The sequence below is a fragment of the Oncorhynchus kisutch genome, linkage group LG15, assembly GCF_002021735.2.
Source record: "Oncorhynchus kisutch isolate 150728-3 linkage group LG15, Okis_V2, whole genome shotgun sequence".
Taxonomy (NCBI): Eukaryota; Metazoa; Chordata; class Actinopteri; order Salmoniformes; family Salmonidae; genus Oncorhynchus; species Oncorhynchus kisutch.
In genome coordinates this window covers 81,778,423-81,790,490 of record NC_034188.2, presented here as the reverse complement: position 1 = coordinate 81,790,490, position 12,068 = coordinate 81,778,423, and the positions used below count along the sequence as shown (strand labels likewise).

General features: G+C 51.5%; 1 protein-coding gene across 2 annotated transcripts; it reads left to right on the top strand.

Annotated features, from left to right (window-relative positions):
• The first annotated feature begins 571 nt into the window (after window positions 1-571).
• cep57 (centrosomal protein 57) lies at window positions 572-11,848 on the top strand. Of its 2 annotated transcripts, XM_031791183.1 has the most exons (11): window positions 572-829; window positions 1,391-1,565; window positions 2,352-2,870; window positions 2,988-3,109; window positions 3,230-3,361; window positions 3,439-3,516; window positions 8,221-8,328; window positions 8,518-8,598; window positions 9,671-9,879; window positions 9,998-10,142; window positions 10,270-11,848. In XM_031791183.1, the coding sequence occupies exons 1-11, from the start codon at window positions 791-793 to the stop codon at window positions 10,456-10,458; spliced, it is 1,797 nt and encodes a 598-aa protein (XP_031647043.1). In that variant the 5' UTR covers window positions 572-790; the 3' UTR covers window positions 10,459-11,848. The 2 variants fall into 2 exon arrangements, with proteins under 2 accessions (XP_031647043.1, XP_031647044.1); XM_031791184.1 differs by lacking the exon at window positions 572-829 and having other exon boundaries at window positions 1,555-1,668.
• The last annotated feature ends 220 nt before the right edge of the window (window positions 11,849-12,068 follow it).

Sequence of the window (12,068 nt, the reverse complement as noted above, 5' to 3'; positions counted from 1 at the left end):
CCTGCTGTCAGTCTGTGTAACTTTGTTTTCTAATCAATTCATTGTATTACCTATCAACAAGGTATGTTAAGGGCCTGTTCACTGCTGACTTTGTCCCTCCAGGATCGGCATTGTCTGCTCCTGCACTACACACAACACCAGGGTTGGGGTAGATGTGTTTAACTGTTCACATACACACACAGAGTCCTGGATAATGAGGCCATTTCTGTTCTACATGACTAAGCAGGAGAAACAGTGTGTGTGTTTCATACATACCTAATTACCTGCCTGAGCGATTAATTCTGTAAAGAATTGACAGCTGGTAAGCCTTCAGCGCAGGCACGTGGGCTGCTGTGGATGAGTGAAGCTGTAACATTACACTGTTGTGTTTCTGTTGCTTTTGCTGCCTTTCACTAAAGGCTAAATGTGTTTGGTCTTCTCTCGTTTATTTCCCAAGTCAGAGGGAGGATCTGCTGTGTCAATTCTGGTTGATGTAACCTCTGAGCTATTGACCCACAGATAGCACCATGCACTCGTCATGTACACACAGGTCTGGACAGTATTTTGGAGAGAAGCCCGAGCCGCTGTACGCCGTGTGACGTCATCTCGACGTAGCGCTGAGGGGAACTTCCGCGTTCAGTCTTCGCGCGGTGTTTTGTTTTCTGCGTCCCATAAATTATAGTAAAAATGCTGCCTTGACATTTTATATTTAATGTTTATGTGCTCGTTCTGAATTGAAAAGACCGTACGGATAGAAACGTTAGCCATGTAGCTAGCTCGGCTGGCAGGTAGCTATAGTTGGTTGCCATCAATGGAGAGAGTGTCAAAACCATCCGTCGGGCGAGAGAAGGTAAACATAGCTAGCAGGCTAACGTTAGCTATCCAACTCAACAAACCCGTCTTGACTAGTTAGCCAGCTAACTTAGCTTGCATTTTAATGGAGTAAAGTTTAGCTAGTTAACGTTAACTATTGTAAATTGCATGTTTGCTTCAGATCCAACGAGGTGTTTTTCAGCAAGCTATCGTTAACCATTTGACACAGCTTCTTGTCTTTACTTAGCTAGCAAGCGAACTTTGCTTTAAGCTAAGAGCTAGTCAATAATGTTATGGTTAAAGTGAGAGTGACCATAGTCGGCCTTTCTGTGCAACACTGAATTAAACTGAACACCACTAAACGTTAGTAGCTGTGTACCAGATAATTCCATTGGTGATGTAGAGGGGAGTGTGTGGCCTTTGTTTTGGGGGACAGTCCTAAGGAATTGACTCGATCATTAGAATGGGAGACAGTTTGGTAGTAATAATATGAATAATATTATCGGTGTTGGGAACAGTAATATCATGGTGTTAGAAATGGTGGTTCCATCATGGTGTTAGAAATGGTGGTTCCCTGACTGTCTCTGTCTGTCTGCAGGAGCTCTCTGTCGGTGTGATGTCTGACATTCTGTCTCTACCCTCCTACAAAGACTACCCCGCAGGCCGCCCCTTCGTCAACACCTCTCTACCCTCCTACACACTCACAACTCGCAACACACACACACCCTGCCAGACACTGTCCAGCAAGGCATTCCCAGAAAGCAGCAGTGCAGGTAACCAATCACTACCTGCACTGCTGCTAGAACCAAATTGTGTGTGGGTGAGACAGTTTCCATTGTGGTTGTGTGGTGAGGCTGGTCTCCATGGCAACAGCAGGTGACACATGACACCACAGCCTATTAACAGAGGCTCTGCTAAACGCTATCCCTCTATCCCCACTCTCACATCTCTATCAATCTACCTTCAGCCATCTCTCTATCCCCACTCTCACATATCTATCCTTCTACCAGCCATCCCTCGATCCCCACTCTCACATATCTATCCTCCTACCTTCAGCCTTCCCTCTATCCCCACTCTCACATATCTATCCTCCTACCTTCAGCCTTCCCTCTATCCCCACTCTCACATATCTATCCTTCTACCAGCCATCCCTCTATCCCCACTCTCACATCTCTATCCTCCTACCTTCAGCCATCCCTCTATCCCCACTCTCACATCTCTATCAATCTACCTTCAGCCATCCCTCTATCCCCACTCTCACATCTCTATCCTCCTACCTTCACCCATCTCCCTATCACGCTGTACTCATGTCACTATCCCTCCTACCTTCACCCATCTCTCTATCACTGTACTCATCACCTCTACTCTTCTGAGTGGCTGAATTAAGTTCTCGCTGATAACGTTTTTACTCATGAATGTCTGGTGGAGAATAAATTCAACTCTGAGTGTGTGGGATAACAGATAAGGCAAGATATGATGGTACGATATTCATCCTCAGAGGATTATTGTGTGTGTGTGTGTGTGTGTGTGTGTGTGTGTGTGTGTGTGTGTGTGTGTAGCGATCCTGTCTGCTCTGATGAACCTACAGGAGAAGATCAGGAAGCTGGAGTTGGAGAGAGGCAGAACGGAGCTGAGTTTACACAGCCTGGAGAGAGAGACCTCACACACTGCCCTAAGGAGTGACACACACAAACTGAGAGACACACATAAACCCACAGACACACATAACGAGAGAGAGACCTCACACACTGCCCTAAGGAGTGACACACACACACTGAGAGACACACATAAACCCACAGACACACACGAGAGAGAGACCTCACACACTGCCCTAAGGAGTGACACACACACACTGAGAGACACACATAAACCCACAGACACACACGAGAGAGAGACCTCACACACTGCCCTAAGGAGTGACACACACACACTGAGAGACACACATAAACCCACAGACACACACGAGAGAGAGACCTCACACACTGCCCTAAGGAGTGACACACACACACTGAGAGACACACATAAACCCACAGACACACACGAGAGAGAGACCAGCAACCAGTCAGAACACAGCCAAGGTGAGCGACGTGATCATTTTCCAATATATGTAGGTGTTTTGTTTGAGAGTAAACAGATGCTCTTTCTGCCCCCTGTCTCACCCTCTCTCTGTCTCTCTCTCCCCTCGGTCCCCTCAGTGTTAGTGACTCAGCTGGCTGCAGCAGAGGCTCGCTGTAAGCTGTTGGACAGACAACTGGAGTACATGAGGAAGATGGTCCGCAACGCAGAGGCCGACAGAACAACCCTGCTCAAACGCCAGGTTAGCATACACCTTACCTAGCATTATCTATGCTAACCCAGAGAGACAGGCTAACGACAGGATCTCTAGCTGTATGCATGATGCTCCGGTAGTACTCAGTTACCGTAGTGACCCTTTCAGGTTTCCCTGGAGATGACCAGGTCTGCTGCTCCTGCCCCTGCCCCTGACTCCGCCCACCTTGCCCAGTTAGAGAAGCTGGAGCTACTGGAGCAGGAATACCAGAGACTGACCCGCACACAGAACCACGCAGAGGTACACACACACACGCAAACTCATTTTCACCCCAAATAGGATATGGTGGGTCTGATGTCTGTATGTGTGTGTCTTAGAGGAAGATTCGTGAGTTGGAGTTGAAACTGCTGCAAGAAGAACACCAGAGGAAACTGGTCCAACACCAGACCAACCAGGTACACACACACACACAGGACCAGGTACACACACACACACACAGGACCAGGCCAACCAGGTACACACACACACAGGACCAGGCCAACCAGGTACACACACACACACAGGACCAGGCCAACCAGGTACACACACACACAGGACCAGGCCAACCAGGTACACACACACAGGACCAGGCCAACCAGGTACACACACACAGGACCAGGCCAACCAGGTACACACACACAGGACCAGGCCAACCAGGTACACACACACACACACACACACACACACACACACACACACAGGACCAGGCCAACCAGGTACACACACACACACACAGGACCAGGCCAACCAGGTACACACACACAGGACCAGGCCAACCAGGTACACACACACACAGGACCAGGCCAACCAGGTACACACACACAGGACCAGGCCAACCAGGTACACACACACACACACAGGACCAGGCCAACCAGGTACACACACACACACACACACAGGACCAGGCCAACCAGGTACACACACAGGACCAGGCCAACCAGGTACACACACACACACACACACACAGGACCAGGCCAACCAGGTACACACACACACAGGACCAGGCCAACCAGGTACACACACACACAGGACCAGGCCAACCAGGTACACACACACACACACAGGACCAGGCCAACCAGGTACACACACACACACACAGGACCAGGCCAACCAGGTACACACACACACAGGACCAGGCCAACCAGGTACACACACACACACACAGGACCAGGCCAACCAGGTGTACACACACACACACACACACACACAGGACCAGGCCAACCAGGTACACACACACACACACACACAGGACCAGGTCAACCAGGTACACACACACACACACACACACAGGACCAGGCCAACCAGGTACACACACACACAGGACCAGGCCAACCAGGTACACACACACACACACACACACACAGGACCAGGCCAACCAGGTACACACACACACACAGGACCAGGCCAACCAGGTACACACACACAGGACCAGGCCAACCAGGTACACACACACACACACACACACACACACACACACACACACACACACACACACACACACACACACACACACACACACACACACACACACACACACACAGGACCAGGCCAACCAGGTACACACACACACACACACACAGGACCAGGCCAACCAGGTACACACACACACACACAGGACCAGGCCAACCAGGTACACACACACACACACACAGGACCAGGCCAACCAGGTACACACACACACACACACAGGACCAGGCCAACCAGGTACACACACACAGGACCAGGCCAACCAGGTACACACACACACACACACAGGACCAGGCCAACCAGGTACACACACACACACACACAGGACCAGGCCAACCAGGTACACACACACACACACACACACAGGACCAGGTCAACCAGGTACACACACACACACACACACAGGACCAGGCCAACCAGGTACACACACACAGGACCAGGCCAACCAGGTACACACACACACACACAGGACCAGGCCAACCAGGTACACACACACACACACACACAGGACCAGGCCAACCAGGTACACACACAGGACCAGGCCAACCAGGTACACACACACACACACACACACTGGACCAGGCCAACCAGGTACACACACACACAGGACCAGGCCAACCAGGTACACACACACACAGGACCAGGCCAACCAGGTACACACACACACACACAGGACCAGGCCAACCAGGTACACACACACACACACAGGACCAGGCCAACCAGGTACACACACACACAGGACCAGGCCAACCAGGTACACACACACACACACAGGACCAGGCCAACCAGGTGTACACACACACACACACACACACAGGACCAGGCCAACCAGGTACACACACACACACACACACAGGACCAGGTCAACCAGGTACACACACACACACACACACAGGACCAGGCCAACCAGGTACACACACACACAGGACCAGGCCAACCAGGTACACACACACACACACACACACACACACACACACACACACACACAGGACCAGGCCAACCAGGTACACACACACACACAGGACCAGGCCAACCAGGTACACACACACAGGACCAGGCCAACCAGGTACACACACACACAACACACACACACACACACACACACACACACACACACACACACACACACACACACACACACACACAGGACCAGGCCAACCAGGTACACACACACACACACACACAGGACCAGGCCAACCAGGTACACACACACACACACAGGACCAGGCCAACCAGGTACACACACACACACACAGGACCAGGCCAACCAGGTACACACACACACACACACAGGACCAGGCCAACCAGGTACACACACACAGGACCAGGCCAACCAGGTACACACACACACACACACAGGACCAGGCCAACCAGGTACACACACACACACACACAGGACCAGGCCAACCAGGTACACACACACACACACACAGGACCAGGCCAACCAGGTACACACACACACACACACAGGACCAGGCCAACCAGGTACACACACACACACACACAGGACCAGGCCAACCAGGTACACACACACACACAGGACCAGGCCAACCAGGTACACACACACAGGACCAGGCCAACCAGGTACACACACACAGGACCAGGCCAACCGGGTACACACAAACACACACACACACACACAGGACCAGGCCAACCAGGTACACACACACACACAGGACCAGGCCAACCAGGTACACACACACAGGACCAGGCCAACCAGGTACACACACACAGGACCAGGCCAACCGGGTACACACAAACACACACACACACACAGGACCAGGCCAACCAGGTACACACACACAGGACCAGGCCAACCAGGTACACACACACACACAGGACCAGGCCAACCAGGTACACACACACACACAGGACCAGGCCAACCAGGTACACACACACACACAGGACCAGGCCAACCAGGTACACACACACACACACAGGACCAGGCCAACCAGGTACACACACACACACACACAGGACCAGGCCAACCAGGTACACACACACACACACACAGGTACAGGCCAACCAGGTACACAGGTACAGGCCAACCAGGTACACACACACAGGACCAGGCCAACCAGGTACACACACACAGGACCAGGCCAACCAGGCACACACACACACACACACACACACAGGACCAGGCCAACCAGGTACACACACACACAGGACCAGGCCAACCGGGTACACACACACACAGGACCAGGCCAACCAGGTACACACACACACACACACACACACACAGGACCAGGCCAACCAGGTACACACACACACACACACACACACACACAGGACCAGGCCAACCAGGTACACACACACACACAGGACCAGGCCAACCAGGTACACACACAGGACCAGGCCAACCAGGTACACACACACACACACACACACACAGGACCAGGCCAACCAGGTACACACACACAGGACCAGGCCAACCAGGTACACACACACACACAGGACCAGGCCAACCAGGTACACACACACACACACACACACACACACACAGGACCAGGCCAACCAGGTACACACACACACACACACACACACACAGGACCAGGCCAACCAGGTACACACACACACACACACAGGACCAGGCCAACCAGGTACACACACACAGGACCAGGCCAACCAGGTACACACACACACACAGGACCAGGCCAACCAGGTACACACACACACACACACACAGGACCAGGCCAACCAGGTACACACACACACAGGACCAGGCCAACCAGGTACACACACACACACAGGACCAGGCCAACCAGGTACACACACACACACACAGGACCAGGCCAACCAGGTACACACACACACACAGGACCAGGCCAACCAGGTACACACACACAGGACCAGGCCAACCAGGTACACACACACAGGACCAGGCCAACCAGGTACACACACACACAGGACCAGGCCAACCAGGTACACACACACACAGGACCAGGCCAACCGGGTACACACACACACAGGACCAGGCCAACCAGGTACACACACACACACACACAGGACCAGGCCAACCAGGTACACACACACACACACAGGACCAGGCCAACCAGGTACACACACACACACAAACACACACACACACACACACACACACACACACACACACACACACACACACACACACAGGACCAGGCCAACCAGGTACACACACACACACACACACACACACACACACACACACAGGACCAGGCCAACCAGGTACACACACACACACAGGACCAGGCCAACCAGGTACACACACACACACAGGACCAGGCCAACCAGGTACACACACACACAGGACCAGGCCAACCAGGTACACACACACACACACAGGACCAGGCCAACCAGGTACACACACACAGACACAGGACCAGGCCAACCAGGTACACACCCACACACACAGACACAGGACCAGGCCAACCAGGTACACACCCACACACACAGACACAGGACCAGGCCAACCAGGTACACACCCACACACAGGACCAGGCCAACCAGGTACACACACACACACAGGACCAGGCCAACCAGGTACACACACACACACAGGACCAGGCCAACCAGGTACACACACATACACAGGACCAGGCCAACCAGGTACACACACTCTAGAGATGTGTAATTGCAACTATTTTGCACACTGTTTTCTCACTGGTCCTCAGTTACAGACAGGTCTGGAGGCCAATCGTATCCTGATCCAGTCTGTGTCGCCCTCACCCCGCCTTCCCAAAGACAGAAGTACAATCAGAGAGAAGAAACGCCTCTCCAAGGTAGCAGCCTTCCCATGAGCCTTTGGGTGCTGGTGTTTCTGCTGGAGATGAATGTCAGTCGATGTGATCCTCCTCTCACACAGACACTAAACTAATTGTTCAGGCCACATATCTGATTGGCCAAAAAGCCTTTGATTCATACCAATATCTACAACACCTTTCCTGATGTGAATTTGTGTGCTCTACCAGAAACCTGTTCTGCAGCAGACCTCATACACACAGCCACACTACAGACTGAGCCTAGGAGACGTCCCATTTGTTGCAGGGAAGGTACGAACATGCACATCATATATGCAGAACACATTTTTGTATGCAGACATACCAGACACGGACTCTCTAGTCTGGAGGGTGCAGTCTCTCTGTCATCTCTCTCTCTCTAGTCAGTAGGGTGCAGTCTCTCTGTCACCTCTCTCTCGCTCTCTAGTCTGTAGGGTGCAGTCACTCGGTCATCTCTGTCTCTAGTCTGTAGGGTGCAGTCACTCTGTTATCTCTGTCTCTAGTCTGTAGGGTGCAGTCACTCTGTCATCTCTGTCTCTCTCTAGTCTGTAGGGTGCAGTCACTCTGTCATCTCTGTCTCTCTCTAGTCTGTAGGGTGCAGTCACTCTGTCATCTCTGTCTCTCTCTAGTCTGTAGGGTGCAGTCACTCTGTCATCTCTGTCTCTCTCTAGTCTGTAGGGTGCAGTCACTCTGTCATCTCTGTCTCTCTCTAGTCTGTAGGGTGCAGTCACTCTGTCATCTCTGTCTCTCTCTAGTCTGTAGGGTGCAGTCACTCTGTCATCTCTGTCTCTCTCTAGTCTGTAGGGTGCAGTCACTGTCATCTCTGTCTCTCTCTAGTCTGTAGGGTGCAGTCACTCTGTCATCTCTGTCTCTCTCTAGTCTGTAGGGTGCAGTCACTCTGTCATCTCTGTCTCTCTCTAGTCTGTAGGGTGCAGTCACTCTGTCATCTCTGTCTCTCTCTAGTCTGTAGGGTGCAGTCACTCTGTCATCTCTGTCTCTCTCTAGTCTGTAGGGTGCAGTCACTCTGTCATCTCTGTCTCTCTCTAGTCTGTAGGGTGCAGTCACTCTGTCATCTCTGTCTCTCTCTAGTCTGTAGGGTGCAGTCACTCTGTCATCTCTGTCTCTCTCTAGTCTGTAGGGTGCAGTCACTCTGTCATCTCTGTCTCTCTCTAGTCTGTAGGGTGCAGTCACTCTGTCATCTCTGTCTCTCTCTAGTCTGTAGGGTGCAGTCACTCTGTCATCTCTGTCTCTCTCTAGTCTGTAGGGTGCAGTCACTCGGTCATCTCTGTCTCTCTCTCTAGTCTGTAGGGTGCAGTCACTCGGTCATCTCTGTCTCTCTCTCTAGTCTGTAGGGTGCAGTCACTCGGTCAGGGCCAACGTCCAGTCTGTTCTCTCCCTGCTGAAGCAGCATCAGCCCCAGCTATGTAACGCACGCGTCCTCTCCCACACCCCTCTGGCCCAGCCAGCCAATGGCAGCGGCTCCTCCTCTTCCTGTGGGGAGGAGCTATCAGACCTCCTGCTGGCCCTGCAGGATGAACTGGGACACATGAGTCTGTGAGTGTGTCTGTCTGTTAGAGAGTCTGAGACTTTGTTTCAGCATGAATAGCTATCTCAGTTGTGAATGTAAATGTGTGTGTGTGTGTGTGTGTGTGTGTGTGTGTGTGTGTGTCAGTGAGCAGCAGGAGTTGGTGCGGCAGGCTGAGACCTGTGTGTGTGAGCGGGAGAGGAGGGGGGTGGAGAGAGAACAGGAGACTCTACTCAGGAGAATGGAGAGAAAAGCAGAGCAGATCAGCAAGCTACGCAGACACCAAGCACAGGTACACACACACACAGTTTGATGACTAAGAACTATGTAACTGTGGTTTTGCCTTCAACATATCCACAAACGCATACATTTGATTAAGGAGTTTTTCCCACTGTTTCTCACTTTCTGTCTCTGTGTAGGTGAAGAGGTTTAGGAGAGATGCTCGTCAGAAGCAAAGTGGAGAGGTGAAGGTGACCACGCGCGGTCGCTCTGCCGGGGCGGTCAAGGTTCGACCGGGGGACCGTAGCAGGAAAAGTCTAACACTGCTCAGGGACATGAAGTCCCTGCAGACCTCGCTACACCCCAACCAACCACAATGGAGCTACTGACCACAACAGGACCAACCACAATGGAGCTACTGACCACAACAGGACCAACTGACCACAACGGGACCAACCACAATGGAGCTACTGACCACAACAGGACCAACCACAATGGAGCTACTGACCACAACAGGACCAACCGCAATGGAGCTACTGACCACAACAGGACCAACCGCAATGGAGCTACTGACCACAACAGGACCAACCGCAATGGAGCTACTGACCACAACAGGACCAACCGCAATGGAGATACTGACCACAACAGGACCAACCTCACTGACGTGACTGAGACACTGTTACTCACCAACAACAGGACCAGGACCATGATGCTGAAGATCAGACTTTATCAACCTGAACTTCTCTGATGGACATCCCGTGGGTGTCGTTGTTTAGGGAAGAGGAATGAGGCCTACCAAGGACATTTGGAAGAGAAGGATGCTGATGAATGACCTCCAGGGACATTGGGGTGTAGGGAAGAGGAATGAGGCCTACCAAGGACATTTGGAAGAGAAGGATGCTGATGAATGACCTCCAGGGACATTGGGGTGTAGGGAAGAGGAATGAGGCCTACCAAGGCCATTTGGAAGAGGAGGATGCTGATGAATGACCTCCAGGGACATTGGGTTGTAGGGAAGAGGAATGAGGCCTACCAAGGACATTTGGAAGAGGAGGATGCTGATGAATGACCTCTAGGGACATTGGGGTCTAGGGAAGAGGAATGAGGCCTACCAAGGACATTTGGAAGAGGAGGATGCTGATGAATGACCTCCAGGGACATTGGGGTGTAGGGAAGGCGGGTAATGATGTTGTATTTCAGATGTCTTTGGTAGAGCAGCATAGCAGTGACATCACACAGAACACTCCTCCTGATGTTACAGTAAATCTGCTTCATCTATTGGCTCTCCCAGGGGGTTTAACAGGGTGTGTTGTATACATCTGATACTGTGTGTTCCACTGTTGCTGCAAACCTCAGCTCACTGCAATAGACTGAATTTTGTGTGTAGTTTTGTGTATTAAATAGTGTAACCACTCTGCTCTGCAATGATTCCCTAAGATTAAGACACATTTGAGTGTGTGAGTAGGGAACGAACAGGTGGAGGGGGGGGGTGTTGTTGTGGGTTGGGAAACCTTATGATTTCCCTAAAGATGGTGTGTGTGTGTGTGTGTGTGTGTGTTGAGGATTGCTGTTGTTTACTTGGACCAACATTTTACATTTGTTCGATTTCTACAGTTATGGCTTGTGTAACTTGTCTATCAAATGGTCTGAAATAAACCATTTATTTTCTAGTGTTGACACTTTCCTTGATATGAATAACATAACTTTCCTTATGGTGTTTAGTTTGTCAGCTTCCTGAAACTCAGACCATCTATATTTGAATAAAGATATCTCCTGCCAGCTGTTAGAAGTTGTTGAAAAATGTTTTTCTCGTAATGTTGGGTCCCATCAGCACCAGACAGAATGACTTGCCTGGACCTTCTCCATCCCTGAGATGTCAGTGTGCTAAATGGAGACGACCCTGTCTTTCAAAGATAATTTGTAAAAATCCAAATAACTTCACAGATTGTAAAGGGTTTAAACATTTTTCCCATGCTTGTTCAATGAACCATAAACAATG